General features: G+C 46.2%; 1 protein-coding gene across 1 annotated transcript in view; it reads left to right on the top strand.

Annotated features, from left to right (window-relative positions):
- Window positions 1–1297: 1297 nt before the first annotated feature.
- The window catches only part of cyldl (cylindromatosis (turban tumor syndrome), like), a 63980-nt gene continuing 49354 nt past the window's right edge, over window positions 1298–15923 (top strand). The window contains exons 1-4 of the mRNA XM_063044583.1: window positions 1298–1692; window positions 4295–4779; window positions 10889–11182; window positions 15123–15228. Of these exons, the coding sequence (XP_062900653.1) occupies window positions 1659–1692; window positions 4295–4779; window positions 10889–11182; window positions 15123–15228 (919 nt within the window). The 5' untranslated portion in view covers window positions 1298–1658. The remainder of the gene's footprint in view (window positions 1693–4294; window positions 4780–10888; window positions 11183–15122; window positions 15229–15923) is intronic.

Here is a 15923-nt window from a genome sequence, read left to right as displayed (position 1 = left end):
ACTGACCTGCACACGGACCATATCCCTCCATACACCTTCCATCCATGTATCTGTCCAATTTATTCTTAAATGTTAAAAAAGAACCCGCATTTACCACCTCCTCTGGCAGCTCATTCCATACTCCCACCACTCTCTGTGTGAAGAAGCCCCCCCAATGTTCCCTTTAAACTTTTCCCCCCTCACCCTTAACCCACATCCTCTGGTTTTTTTCTCCCCTTGCCTCAGTGAAAAAAGCCTGCTTGCATTCACTCTATCTATACCCATCATAATTTTATATACCTCTATCAAATCTCCCCTCATTCTTCTACGCTTCAGGGAATAAAGTCCTAACCTATTCAACCTTTCTCTGTAACTGAGTTTCTCAAGTCCCGGCAACATCCCTGTAAACCTTCTCTGCACTCTTTCAACCTTATTAATATCCTTGCTGTAATTTGGTGACCAAAACTGAACACAATACTCCAGATTCGGCCTCACCAATGCCTTATACAACCTTATTATGACATTCCAGCTCTTATACTCAATACTTTGATTAATAAAGGCCAATGTACCAAAAGCTCTCTTTACCACCCTATCTACCTGTGACGCCACTTTTAGGGAATTTTGTATCTGTATTCCCAGATCCCTCTGTTCCACTGCACTCCTCAGTAAATACCCTGTAAATACCTCTTTGGAACAACTCTCACTGCAGGGTGTGGTTTCCCTTTAAGCAATGTACCTTTAAATTGACTTAATCAACTACAGATGTCATGATCTTCTGAAGGACTCGACAGACTTGACTCTCAAGCAAGCAAGTACGGCGCCTTTAAGTGGTGGCTGGAGGGGTGGGGACTCCAGGCCAGGCTGAAGCTTAGAGGGCTGAGGCCCCCTCTTCCTGGTATCTTGTCACTTGTTGACAAATGTGCTGTTGCTGGAGAGTAAGACTGAGGACCTGAGGGCAAGATTGCTGTATCGAGGGGGGATGAGGAATTGTTGTGTTCTGTGTTTTACTGAGACGTGGCTAACTCAGAGTTTGGCAGATGCAGCGATCAGACCCAAAGGCCTCTCGATACACAGAACGTACCAAACTGCCGATTTGGAAAAGGCAAAAGGTGGAGGTGTGTGTTTCATGATAAACCCTTTGTGGAGCTCCAATGTGGTGGTTTTGGTGAAATCATGTTCCCCTGATTGAACACCTAACGGTCAAATGCCGTCCATTCTATTTATCAAGAGAGCTTTCCTCCGTAATCCTGACCACAATTTACATTCCACCATCGGCTGACTGTAATCAGTCACTTGAGATACTGCATGATGCCGTCACCAAACAAGAAGCAGTCCATCCCAACACATTTCAGATCACAGCTGGGGATTCCACTTAGGCTTGTTTGAAGAAATCCCTCCCCAGTTACAATCAGCATATAACCTGTAGCACCAGAGGTCCCAAGACACTGGACCACTGCTAGACTAAGATAAGGAATGCCATCCGTTCCATGCCCGGTCCCGACTTTGGGAAATCGGATCACTTGGCTGCCCTTCTCCTCCCTTTATACAGGCAGAGGCTAAAGAGCAAAGCTCCAGAGATTAGGACAACAAAGAGAAGATCGCGAGGGGCAATGAGTGGCTACGGGGCTGCTTCGAGTCGCTGGACTGGACCGTTTTCAAGAATCCATCTGTGGATCTGAATGGTTATCATGGACTTTATAAAAACAGTTGTAGGTGAGTGTGCCCCCACAAAATCATTCCGAGTCTTTCTTCCCCAACCAGAAACCCTGGATGAACCGTGATATCCACCATCTGCTGAAGACCAGATCAGAGGTGTTCAAGATTCACGACCAAGAAAGTTACAAAAGGGCCAGGAATGATCTCTGGAAAGCCATCTTGACGGGCCAAGTGGCAATTCCAGTCCAGACCAGGCTTGAATCAATGAAGGATGTTGAAAGCATCCAGTGAAGGATGCTTCGCTTTCAGATGAGCTCAGTGCCTTCTATGCTCACTTTGACTGTCAAATCACGAAGTAACCTTCGCGAACTCCGACAGCCGCTGACGATCCTGGGTTTCGGTCTCTGAGGCTGATGTGAGCGCATCCTTCAGGAGGGTGAACCCACGGAAAGCATCCGGTCCAGGTGGGAAACATGGCCAAGTACTAAAGATCTGTGCTGATCATCTGGTTGGAGTGTACACTGAGATCTTTAACCTCTCACTTTGGCAGTCTGAGTTACCCACCGGCTTCAAGCGGGATTCAATCATACCAGTGCCCAAGAAGATTGTAGTAACTTGCCTCAACGACTATAGTCCAGTGGCACTTGCATCCACAGTGATGAAATGTTTCTGAGTTGAAATATATTTATTCCTGCCTGAGGAGTGATGTGGATCCACTCCAGTTTGCCCCCCGAAACAACAGATCCACAGCAGATGCTATTTCATTGGCTCTTCACTCAACCCTGGAACATCTGGACAGCAAAGGTGCACACGTCAGGATGCTCTTCATTGACTACAGCTCGGCATTCAGTACCATCATCCCCTCAAAACTAATCAATAAGCTTCAAGAACTAGGCCTCAATACCTCCTTATGAAATTGGATTCTCGATTTCCTCAGTTGCAGATTGGATAACCTTCCTCAGTTTGGATTGGCAGCAACATCTCCTCCACAATCAGCGTCAGCACAGGGGCCACGCACGGCTGAGTGCTTGGCCCCCTGCTCTACTCACTTTACGCTTACGATTCCGAGGCTCAACACAGCTCCAGTGCCGTACCTCAAGTTTGTTGGTGACACCACTGTCATAGGCTGATTGAGCTGACGAGTCAGCATGTCGGAAGGAGATTGAGAATCCGGCTGAGTGGTGCCAAAGCAATCTCTCACTCGATGTCAGCAAGACCAAGGAGCTGATTATTGACTTCAGGAGGAGGAAATGAGAGGTTCATGAGCCAGTCCTCATTGGGGGATCAGAGGTGGAGAGGGTCAGCAACTTTAAAATCCTCAGTGTTATCATTTCAGAGGGTCTGTCGTGGGCCCAACATGTAACTGCAATTAAGAAAGCATGACAGCACCTCTACTTCCTTAGGAGTTTGCAAACATTTGGCATGACAACCAAGACGTTGACAAACTTCTATTGATGTGTGGTGGAGAGTATATTGACTGGCTGTTTCTTGAACAGAAAATCCTACTAAGAGTAGTGGATCCAGCCCAGACCACCAGGGGTAAAGCCCTCTCCACCACTGAGCACGTCTACATGGAGCATTGTCACAGGCAAGCAGCATCCATCATCAGGGACGCCCGCACCCAGGCCGTGCTCTCTTCTCACTGCTACCATCAGGAAGGAGGTACAAGAGCCTCAGGACCCACACCACCAGGTTCAGGAACAGTTAATACCCCTCAACCATCAGGCTCTTGAACCAAAGGGGGATAACTTCACTTAACTCCACTTGCCCCATCACTGAACTCTCCCGTGATGAATGGATTTGTATGGCTACCATGCAAAACAAAGTTGTTCGCTGTATCCCAGTACATGTGACAACAATAAACTTCCAAACACATTTCATAGGGAATGCAAGTGCAATGTTAACATTCACTTCGAGAGGACTAGAATATAAGAGCAAGGATGTAATGCTGCGGCTTTATAAGGCATTGGCCAGACCACTTTCGGAGTATTGTGAGCAGTTTTGGGCCCCGTTATCTGAGAAAGGATGTAGGTCCAGGAGGTTGTGAGAATGATCCAGGAATGAAAAGGTTAATGTATAAGGAGTAATTGATGGCTCTGGGCCTGTACTCGCTGGAGTTTAGAAGAATGAGTGGGTATCTCATTGAAAACTACCAAATACTGAAAGGCCCAGATAGAGTGGACGTGCAGAGTAAGTTCCCAATGGTGGGAGGATCTAGGAGCAGAGGCCACAGTCTGAAGAGAAGGACATCCCTGAAGAACAGATTTTTTAAAAATGCACAGTTGAAATTTCACACCCCTTTTCTGAATGTCCCCAAATGCTACAGATGAGGAGGAATTATTTTAGCCAGAGGCCGGTGAGCCTGTGGAATATATTGCCATAAACGCCTACTGGAGGCCAAGTCATTGTGTATATTTAAAACAGAGGTTGGTAAGTTGCCAATTAGTCAGGGTATCAAAGGTTACGGGGAGAAGGCAGAGAGTGGGGTTGAGAGGGATAATAAATCGGCCATGATAGAATGGTGGAGCAGACTCGATGGGCTGAATGGCCTTAATTCTGCTCCTACAACATGTCTGATGGTCCTACTGAAAGGGGCAATGTTTGCTTTGTCTCCCACCTCCCAATCCGTGTTATTTTCTAATTATTTCCCACTCTTCAGGTCACTTGGATGTAACTACACCAAACTGTGATCTCCTTTCTGTCAAGAAGGAAATGAAGCGGCTCTACTTCATACTACTGTTGGACCTCCCCTTAAACAGCCGCGTGTTCCCCGCCGGAACGCTGGCCGCCATCCCCGAGTCGGACTACCTGAAGGAGATGGAGAGGGAGAGGGAGGTGGGTTCGGGCCGCCGACTGAAATTCCAGCTGGTGGACGCGGAGGTGAGCCTGGAGCTGGAGCTGGACACCCTGCAGCTGCTGAGTGAGCAGGAGGCAGGGCTGCTGCAGGCCGTCAGCCCCTCGGCCCGGCGGCTGTACTTCTACCTGGAGGAGAAGAATGCACTGCAGGCCGCCTTGCAGCTGAAGCCGGGCGACCCGGTGATGCTGGAGCACAACTCCGAGGCCCTTCCCGGCATCCTCAGGTACAAAGGCAGCATCGTGGACAACCTCGTGCTCTCCGGCACCTACTTCGGCATCGAGCTGCAGGTAAGCCTCTTTTGCTCCCGATTTGGCACAGAGGACATTTACGGGGACGTTGCTGGGATTTGGGCACCTGAGTTATAGGGAGAGGTTGAACAGGTTAGGATTTGAATCCCCAAAGTGTAAGAGAACAAAGGCACACCTTGTTGCTGTGGACAGGATTATGAGGGGTACAGTGGTTAGTGGTTGTCCGTTGTGTCCGACGTTGACAGGAAACTTGTGTGGGAGAGCTTTTAAAGTGGAAAAGCCATTGTATTGGGGCAAATCCACTGTCTCAGTTTTCTGCAGGTTTGGTCCCCTAATCTGAGGAAAGACATTCTTGCCATAGAGGGAGTACAAAGAAGGTTCACCAGATTGATTCCTGGGATGGCAGGACTTTCATATGATGAAAGACTGGATCAACTAGGCTTATACTCTCTGGAATTTAGAAGATTGAGGGGGGATCTTATTGAAACGTATAAAATCCTAAAGGGATTGGACAGGCTAGATGCAGGAAGATTGTTCCCGATGTTGGGGAAGTCCAGAACGAGGGGTCACAGTTTGAGGATAAAGGGGAAGCCTTTTAGGACCGAGATGAGGAAAAACTTCTTCACACAGAGAGTGGTGAATCTGTGGAACTCTCTGCCACAGGAAACAGTTGAGGCCAGTTCATTGGCTATATTTAAGAGGGAGTTAGATATGGCCCTTGTGGCTACAGGGATCAGGGGGTATGAAGGGAAGGCTGGTGCAGGGTTCTGAGTTGGATGATCAGCCATGATCATAATAAATGGCGGTGCAGGCTCGAAGGGCCGAATGGGCTACTCCTGCACCTATTTTCTATGTTTCTCTCGACCTCAGAAGTCTGGGTCCAGTGATACCAGCAAGCATCACCAACTGGGGTCTTCCTCAGTTCCTTCTTTCTTTTCAAATCTTTTTATTGTTATATTATACAGAAAAAATAACATGAGTATATTGAAGTAACAACACTTACAATGTCTCAAAAAAGACATTATCTTAAAGATTGAAAAAAATTTTTGTGATATCAAAAAAAACCTACTAAGCAGAAAAGTGAGAAAAAAAGAGAACCCATTAGGTGTACAGCCCCGGAGCCATGCGTCATACACAAAGCTTCTAAAAATAAACATCAAACCGCCAGCAAGAAAAGAAAATATACTAAAAAATTTACAATTAGATCGTGGAAAAATTATATCAATTACCTCAAATGATAATAACAAGCAAATGAGCCCCATCTTTTCTCAAAATCAAATAAAGGTTCAAAGGTTCGACTTCTAATTTTCTCCAAACTAAGACACAGCATCACTTGAGAGAACCATTGTGACCAGGTGGGAGCTGATGTATCCTTCCACTTCAGCAAAATGGCCCTCCTAGCTATCAATGTAACACATGCAATAACATTTTGGTCAGACACAGAAATACCATGAATATTTTGAGGAATTATTCCAAAAAGCACAGTCAATTTATTAGGTTGTAGATTAATTTTACATGCTTTAGAAATTGTTGAAAAAACCAACTTCCAGAACTGTTTCAATATAGAACAAGACCAAAACATATGTGTCAGTGTAGCTATCTCAGTTTTACATCTATCACAATGACTACCAACATTAGAAAGTCTCTCTTTTGTCAAATGATAACGATGTACAATTTTGAAATTGAATCAATGAATGGCTAGCACAAATTGAAGAGGAGTTAACCAACTTCAAACTCCGCATCCAATCCTCCGAAGATAAAAGTCAAATTAAGTTCCTTTTCCCAATCCTGTTTAATCTTAGATAAAGGACGCTTATCCCAATGTAAAAATAAATTACAAAAATATTTAAGTAATTTTCCTTACATATTGGAGGCTGACCTGTTAGATACTATTATGAGTATGAATCCTTTGATTAAGGGGTCTTCCTTGGTTTCATTGGATGACCATGACATCTTCTGTGCCTTGCCGTGCCCTTCGCTCTCCATGGAGCGTTGCAGAGCGGCCTTCCTGTCCGTTGGATCTACCCGTTGACCTCACCCGCCCGGTCTGCCAGAGCTGACTCGGTGTTCTGGGACAGGCACGTCTCTGTCTTACCGGGGCGTGAGTCCCGCCGAGCACCTCTGCCTGGTTTAGCCTGCCAGTCGAAGCGGTGTACTGGGGTGTGGCCTCTCTCGCGTGCGAACGGCTGCTCGGAGCCACAGGTGAGAGCTGAGTACCTGGTGGGGAGCAAAGGTGAGTGAGCTGCCCCAGAATGGGCACAGCAAGCCCCTTCGCCAGAGGTGCTACCCCTCCCTGGACACCCCTTACTCCCCAGGAGGGGCATAGATAGGGAGACAGCAAGCAGGCTTTTGACAGTGAGACTAGAATGAGGTCACAGGTTGAGATTCAGATTTATTCATTGCATGTACATTGAAACAAGCAGTGAAATGTGCCCTTTGCGTTAATAACCAGTGCACCCATGGTTAACCCACAAGTGTCGCAACACATTCCAGCACCAACACGGCACCCCCACCGTGCTCGGCAAAGCAGCAACAACACAAATATTAGCAAAACAAGCCCCTTTCCCATCCCTCTCAAACACAGGCAGGCCAGGACAGGCGGCCTTTGGCCCTCCAGTCCTTGTCCCCGGATTCTCAGGCCTGTAAGTTCGGACTTCACCCAGCTCACTTGCTGATCACAGCCCGGGCCTTGATGTACACATGGTGGATAGTTTTAGGGGAATCCGAGGGGGATCATCCTCACTGGGAGGGTGGTGAGAATGTGGACGTGGACCTGGGTTTCACTGCTTAAGAGAAGTTTGGATAGGAGGGGTGTGGAGGGCTATGGTCCAGGTGCAGGTCGAGGGAACTAGGCCAAATATCAGGCCAGCACAGACTAGCTGGGCTGAAGGGCCTGTGTCTGTGCTGTAGTGTTCGATGACTTCCTATAAACCCCAACACACCTTAGATAAATTCCAGGACATCTTCAATGCCTTAAAAAGACAGCATCCATCATTAAGGACCATATCACCCAGGTCGTGCCCTGTTCTATTGCTACTAACAGGGAGGAGATACAGAAGCCTGAAGGCGCACACTCAACAATTCAGGAACAGCTTCTTCCCCTCTGCCGTCCCATTTCTGAATGGACATCGAAACCATGAATACTACCTCACTGCTTTCTAGTTTTCCACTACTTATTTAACTAATACACACACACACACACACACACACACACACACACACACTCACACTCACACTCACACTCACACTCACACACACTCTCACACTCATACACACACATTCACACGCACGCACACACTCACACACACTCACACTCACACACACTCTCACACTCACACTCACACACACTCACACACACACACACATGCACACACACTCACACTCACACTCACACACACACTCACACTCACACCCACACACACATGCACACACACTCACACACACACACACACTCACACTCACACTCACACACACATGCACACACACATGCACACATACTCACACACACTCTCACACACTCACACTCACACACACATGCACACACACACTCACACACACTCACACTCACACTCACACTCTCACACACACACACTCACGCACACACACACACTCACACTCACACACACTCACACTCTCACACACACACACTCACACACACTCACACTCACACTCTCACACACACACACTCACGCACACACACACACTCACACTCACACACACTCACTCACACTCACACTCACAGTCTCACACATGCACACATACTCACACACACTCTCACACACTCACACTCACACACACATGCACACACACACTCACACTCACATTCACACACACGCACACTCACACACACACACACACACTCACACTCACACACACTCACACACACTCACACTCTCACACACACACACACACACTCACACTCACTCACACTCACACTCACAGTCTCACACATGCACACATACTCACACACACTCTCACACACTCACACTCACACACACATGCACACACACACTCACACTCACAGTCTCACACACACTTTAATTCAGCATTTCTTGCTATTATTATGTTTTGTGCTGTGCTGCTGCAGCAAAGGCAACTAATTTCACAGCATATGTTGGTGATATTAAACCTGACCCAGTTTCCCGCCTGTAACTCATTCTCAGGGATATAGCCTGCTTATTCCATCCAGTATGTATGTATTTGCACAGATATTAAAATAGTTCAGTAACTTGTGCACAAATAGAATTGTTAAAGAAGTGCTGAGGTAGTGTTTGTAGGGCAAATGTCCATTCAGAGGTCTGATGGCAGAGGGGAAGAATCTGTTTGTGAGTCGTTGAGTGTGTTCCTGTACCCCCTCCCTGATGGCGGAGGGGAAGAAGCTGTTCCTGTATCACTGAGTGTGTGTCTTCAGGCTCCTGTACCCCCTCCCTGATGGCGGAGGGGAAGAAGCTGTTCCTGTATCACTGAGTGTGTGTCTTCAGGCTCCTGTACCCCCTCCCTGATGGTAGCAATGAGAAGAGGGCACGTCCCGGGTGATGGGGGTCCTCAATGATGGACGCCGTCTTTTTGAGGTGTCACTTTTTGAAGCTGTCCTGGAATTTGTCTAAGGAATATTGGGGTTTATAGGAAGTTGTGGAGTATTGGAGCTGGCAGACCATAAGGGTGCAAGAGTATAACAAGGTAGACTTGCTGTTAAAAGTTTATTTTATTGCACTAGGGGACTGTTGAACAGTTGTGTACTTGACCTACAGTACATCCCTTGCCATTCCCCGCGTATTCGTGGTCTAACAAACTCTTAATCATTGCGATTGTATCTGCGTCCACCATTGCTTATAGCGGTACATTCCAGGCACCCTCCACACTGTGCGGGGGCAAAAAATGCCTCTTTGAATTTGCCCCCTCTCACCTTAAATACAAGCCCTCTGGTATCACCCTGGGGAAAAAATTCTGACCATCTACTCATAACTATCACTCTCATAATTTTATAAACTTCCATCAGGTTTGCCCTGAGCCTGCTATTCTGTATATATTTGCCCAAAGTTTGTAACTCATTCCTGGGTATCTGTTAATCCATGTAGAAGTCCTCCAAATTCCTCAATTATAGTCCAGCCTGTATCCCACTCATGGGCATCTGTTATTCCATACATCATCATCGTGTGCCATGTCGTATGACATCATCATTATCTGCCATTTCAATGACATCATCATTATGTGCCATGTCGTATGATGTGGGCGATCACGCTCGTTGACCGTGATTACTCTTGACAAATTTTTTCACAGAAGTGGTTTACCATTGCCTTCTTCTGGGCAGTGTCTTTACAAGACGGGTGAGCCCAGCCATTATCAATACTCTTCAGGTGTTGTCCGCCTGGCGTCAGTGGTCGTGTAACCAGGACTTGTGATGTGCACCTCTGCTCCCATGGCTTCCCGTGACCCTGATCAGGGGAGGGCTAAGCAAGTGCTACACCTTGCTCATGGGTGACCTGGAGGCTAACAGACAGAAGGAACACCTTACACCTCCTTTGGGAGAGGCATATCTCCACCCCACCACCCAAATTCCATATGCATTACCTCCCAGATTCCCACTTGTAACGGATACCCGGGAGGGAGGTATACATCAGAATCAGGTTCGTTATCACTAATGTATGTTGTGAAATCCTTTGTTTTGTGGCAGCAATACATGAAAAATGACTGTAATTTACAACAGTTTGTACTGTGGTGGAGTCCAGGACCAGAGGGCACAGTCTCAATCCCTTTAGAACGGAGACAAGGAGGAATTTCTTCAGCGAGAGTGGTGGTGAATCTATGGAATTCTTTTACACAAGTCATTGGGTATATTTATAGCGGTGGGTGATAGATTCTAGATTAGTCAGGATGTCAAAGGTTATGGGGAGAAGACAGAAAAATGGTGTGATGGAATGGGGAGCAAACTTGGTGAGCTGACTGGCCTTATTCTGGTCTTATCGTGTTATTAAAAAAAACAAATAGCTCCAAAAACAATCAAATGTCCTGAATCCCACAATTTTCCTTCACACATCGTCAAACATTGAATACTTACTGGTGTTGAAGGGGTGGGGGAATTCACTCATCTGTCCCACCCTCTCCACTGCAAAACCTCCCCTTCTCTACTTCTTGTTGCTTTGTCCAGGTGGAAGCAGACTTTGACGGGCTAAATGATGGAATGTATGGCGGGAAGCAGTACTTCCAATGCAGGGAAAACCATGGGTTCTTTGCGCCTTTCATCAAGGTGAAACCGCAAAGGAGTTCTGTGGATACTAGACAGCTGGCACTCACGGTGAGCCCGAATCACACCAGTACCGAGCACAGTTGTCCTGTGAACCCTGGAGACCGCGTGGCCATCTACACGGAAGACGGGATAAAGGAAGGGACGGTGATGGGCCTCTTTCAAAGGGGATCGATGGTTGCAGTCAGCTTTAAGCAGGTGAGTGGTCACATCTCAGACTGTTCAATGGGAGATAGAAACTAGACTTGGAGCACACAGGTTTATCCCATGAAGGAAGGTTGGGCAACCAAGGCTCCAGTTTTCAGCTGGAGTTCAGAAGGATTGATTGGTTTACTATTGTCTCATGGACTGAGATACGGTGAAAAACATTCGTTTGGGTGCCATGCAGACATATCACACCATATACAAGTACAGTGAGGCCGAGTCAGAGCACTACCACACAGAAACAGGCCCTTCAGCCCCTCTAACCTGCCAAACTGCTACCACAGCCCTCCATGCCTCTCCCAGCCACATACCTATCCAAGTTTCTCTTTAAGTGTTGAAATCGAACCTGCATCCACCACTTCCACTGGTGGCTCGTTCCATACCCTCACCAGAGTTCACAGTAAATTTCTTTCTTTTTGTAATTTATTTTTTATTGAATTTCATCATCAAACAAACATTTCCAGAAGATGTATTTCAGATACTGTACATATATATCATATTTGTCACAAATCTCCACATAATATTTGTCTGAGGTATACACTTACAGAAAGGAGAGGAAAGAAAGAACAATCGAAAGAAGAAAACTATGTACAGAGTAGGGAGTGATTTTTTTTTTACAACATATTCATTGACTTGTGAGAATAAAATCAGGCCTATGAGGTGTTATGTAGTGAAACCACTTTTCCCAGTATAAATAAAATTGTTCCAATTTATGATTAACAGATGCTGTTATCTTCTCCATTTTGTAAATGTCCATTGTAACTTCCATCCATACATTTAAAGTTGGGCTCTCCTGTGATAAACATTTCCTGGTAAGGGTCTTTTACCAGCCACCAGCTGTACATTCATTAAATATTTATCTCTTTTCAACCATTTTTGAGGCATATACCCAAAATATATGGTCTTACTCTCTAAGGGTATTTCACATTTAAAGATGTCTTGTAGGGCATTATGTATCAGTAGTCTTTGATTACGGGGTATTCACAGAAAATATGATAATGGTTTGCATTTTAATTTCCACAATTTCTCCAGCAAGCGGTGGGGGGGGAGGTGGGAGTTACAATCATAATGGGATTTCTGAGAGGGTGTAATAAAATCTCTTATCAAGTTTTTCCACCCAAACTCTCTCCATTTCTGTGAACTGGTACACATCCATTGATACCTCCATATTATTGTCCAGTCTTCCTCAGATATTATTATCCCTCCTTCCTTCTCCCATTTTGTTTTAATGTATGAAGTCGAATGTGTTTTAAGATTTGACAAACCCTTATAAACACTTGAAATTATTCTACGACCGTTGCCTGAATTATATGCTTTTCTAAATAGCTCTATCAGACATGTACTTGCCTTGGTTACATTTTTAACCATTCTATTAACATACTGTCGCATCTGTAAATACTGGTAAAAGTCTTGTTTTTCTAATAAGTGTTTCTCTTTGAGCATTTCAAAACGGAACAATGTTCCTTCTTTCATTATATTGCAAATAGCTGTTGTTCCTTTAGCTGTCCAGTCATTAAATCTAGCATCCAGTTTCTTCGGCGTAAGATCCCAGTCATATGCACACCATTTAAGAGTTGCAATGTCTCTCTCTAGTTTATATTCTTTTATAATGGTTTTCCATATTTTAAGAGTCCATTTCATCCACGGGTTATCAATAGTAGTTATGTAACTTTGTAGGTTGTTATTGGCCAAAATTGCCTGTATGGGGATGGAAAGTATCCTCTCCTCAATGTTTTTCCATTGAGCGTCATACGATGGGTTGCACCAGTATATCACAGCTCTCAACTGGGCTGCAAAATAATAATCTCTAAGAGAAGGTAGGCCCCATCTTCCCCTTTTCTTTGGCTAATTGCAAAGTTTTGAGACAAACCCTAGGCCTTTTACCTTGCCATATATATCTTGTTCCATTCATTGAATTGATTTTGGTTTATCTTTATTGGTAGGGTCTGAAAGAGATATAGTAGTCTGGTCAGTATATTCATTTTAATAGACTCAATCCTTGAACTGAGACCAAGAAAAGGAATAAATATTGAGAACATGAGCTGAAGAGCCCTTGGCAGTGAATCCATCGGTTGTGGGAGTTCAGGGATGGGGCAAGTGAAGTTATCCCTTTGGTTCAAGAGCCTCATGTTTGAGGGTTAGAAACTGTTCCTGAACCTGGTTGTTACCCCCTCTGAGTGAAGAAGTTCCGCCCCATTTTCCCCTTAACCTTTAACCCATGACCTCTTGTTCTAGTCTCACCCAACCTCAGTGGAAAAAGCTTCTTGCAGTACAAATTCGATTATCATTCAACCATACATGAATATAGCCAAGAGAAAAGGCATTCCCCCAGGGCCAAGCTGTAAAACACATTACCAACAACACACAGCATACTACACGTGATACATAGTACAAATAGCATATATGGTTACGATTTCATAAAAACATAAAGTCAGAACAAAAAAAAAATATATATATAGTCCAAGTCCCTGAGTGGCACGACTTGATTGATGGAAAGTTGTCCTGGTCCAGTTTGTTCATTCACCGAGCAAACACTGGAGAGCAGCACTTATGGGAGGGGCCAGCCGCCAACCCAGTACGGATTCGAGTGTGCCCTACAGAGGCCCTCCCACACTGCCCTTTCTCCTGGATGGCTGCTGCAGGCGAGTCCGCGGCCGAGGCCTAGTCTTCGCCACAGCCGAGGCAATGCAGCTCCCTCGCCAGGACAATCACTTGCCCCATTTGTTGGATCACACACTATCTTGGCACAACGATACACAATGACAGTGGTCCCCAACCTCCGGGCCGTGGACCGATACCGATCCGCGAAGCATGCAGGGGTGCAGCGGTGGCCGGGACGCACCCAGCACATCGTTAAGAAAAAAGCTGAAATAAACAAGCTAATTGATTAGGTGCTGCCTGGCACGTAAATGTCGGCCCAGATCAGAGGTGATTGCCGATTGCGTTGCCTCTGATCTGGGCCGACATTTACGTGCCGGGCAGCACCTAATCAATTAGCTTGTTTATTTCAGCTTTTTTCTTAACGATGTGCTGGGTGCGTCCCGGCCACCGCTGCACTCCTGCATGCTTCGCGGCCCGGTATCGGTCCACGGCCCAGAGATTGGGGACCACTGCACAACAAGCCCAGACAACAACAACAGTACACAATAATTCTGGCTCCATTGCTATCAAGCAACTCACTAATGTGATGGTCCTTCAGCACTTGATCTTCTTAGTATCCAGCAGTGACTTATGATCATGAAAAAGACATAAAAGACGAACAAATGTACCTTTGATTGGACCCGGTGTGGCCACTGCATCTGAGCGAGCCCTCATCTTACTGTTTACTATTTACCCTAACTATACTCCTCATATCTATGTCTCTATCAAATCTTCTCTCATTCTCTTGCGCTCCAGGGAATAAATTCCTAACCTAATCACTATTTACCTATAACTCAGGTCCTCAAGTATTGGGAACATCCTTGCAAATTTTCTCTGCACTATTACAATCTTATTGATATCTTCCTCGTAGGTGGACGACCAGAACTACACACGGTTCTTCAAATTTAGTCTCACCAATTTTGCAACTTCAGTATGATATCCCAACTTATGCACCCAGTTCTTTGGTTTGTGAAGGCCAAGGTGCCAAAAGCTTTCTTTACGACCCTATTTGTACCCCTGATGATTTTATTGACCTCTGTAAGATCGCTCTTCATTTTATCTCCAATGGTTCAGTGAATAAAAATCCTAGCCTGTCCAATCTGCTCAGTCTCTCGAATCCTGCCAACATTCTTGTGAATCTTTTCTGCGCTCTTTCCAGTTAAGTAACATCTCTCCTGTACCGCGGTGACTCCTCCGGGTATGGCCTCACCGGCGTCCTACACATCTGCACCATGACCTCCCAACTCCAGTTTTTTGCACCGACCCGCCTGAGGATCTGCCCCCTCTGTTCCAGGACCCATCGAAGGGAGAAAGGCTGGAATCCATGATGACCATCCCACTGGAGTCCATCATCAAGACGGAAATGCTGCAGCCCCCCCGAAACGTCCAACGCAGCGTCTGTGAGTGGTGTGGGGGGACGCCTCAGAGGCTGGGTAGCGGGAGGTCAGGCGAGGTGGGGAATGGAGAATGGGGGGAAGAGACCAATCTGCAGAATTCTCTGTTCAATGAAGCAGTGGAGGCTGCCTCAGTAAATATACTTAAGACAAGGTTGGATAGAGTTTTGCATTGTAGGGGAGTTAAGGGTTATGGGGAAAAGGCAGGTAGGTGGAGATGAGTCCATGGTCAGATCAGCCATGATCTTATTGAATGGTGGGGCAGGCTGGACGGGCCAGATGGCCGACTCCTCCTATTTCTTATGTTCTTGTGACTCTAGTGGGGGGGGGGTTAGGGGATAGAGGCAAGGAGTTTTGATGGGCTGAGAGGGAGAGGTGGGTTTCTACATGTGGGGGATTTTCTGTGTGGTACGAGGAGCTGGGGTGGGGGGGGATCCGTGTTGGTCTTGGACGGGCTCAGTGGAGTTGTCGGCCTGGCACAGTCCAGCCGTTCTTTGCTTCATCCGCTGCTTCTGCCGATAACATTCCAGGCATACAGCACGGAAGCAGACGCTTTGATCCGACCGGTCCATACTGACCAGGATTCCCCGTCAAAGCTAGCCCCATTAGCTTGCACTTGGCGTAGAAACTTCCAATCCTTTCCTACCCCTGCCGTCTTTTTAAATGCTGTTAGTGTACATAAATAGTCAGCCGGCGCTGCA

Source organism: Mobula hypostoma, chromosome 3 (genome assembly GCF_963921235.1).
Source record: "Mobula hypostoma chromosome 3, sMobHyp1.1, whole genome shotgun sequence".
Taxonomy (NCBI): domain Eukaryota; kingdom Metazoa; phylum Chordata; class Chondrichthyes; order Myliobatiformes; family Myliobatidae; genus Mobula; species Mobula hypostoma.
The sequence above is the reverse complement of the archived record's forward strand: the minus strand, read 5'-3'. Positions and strand labels throughout refer to the sequence as shown.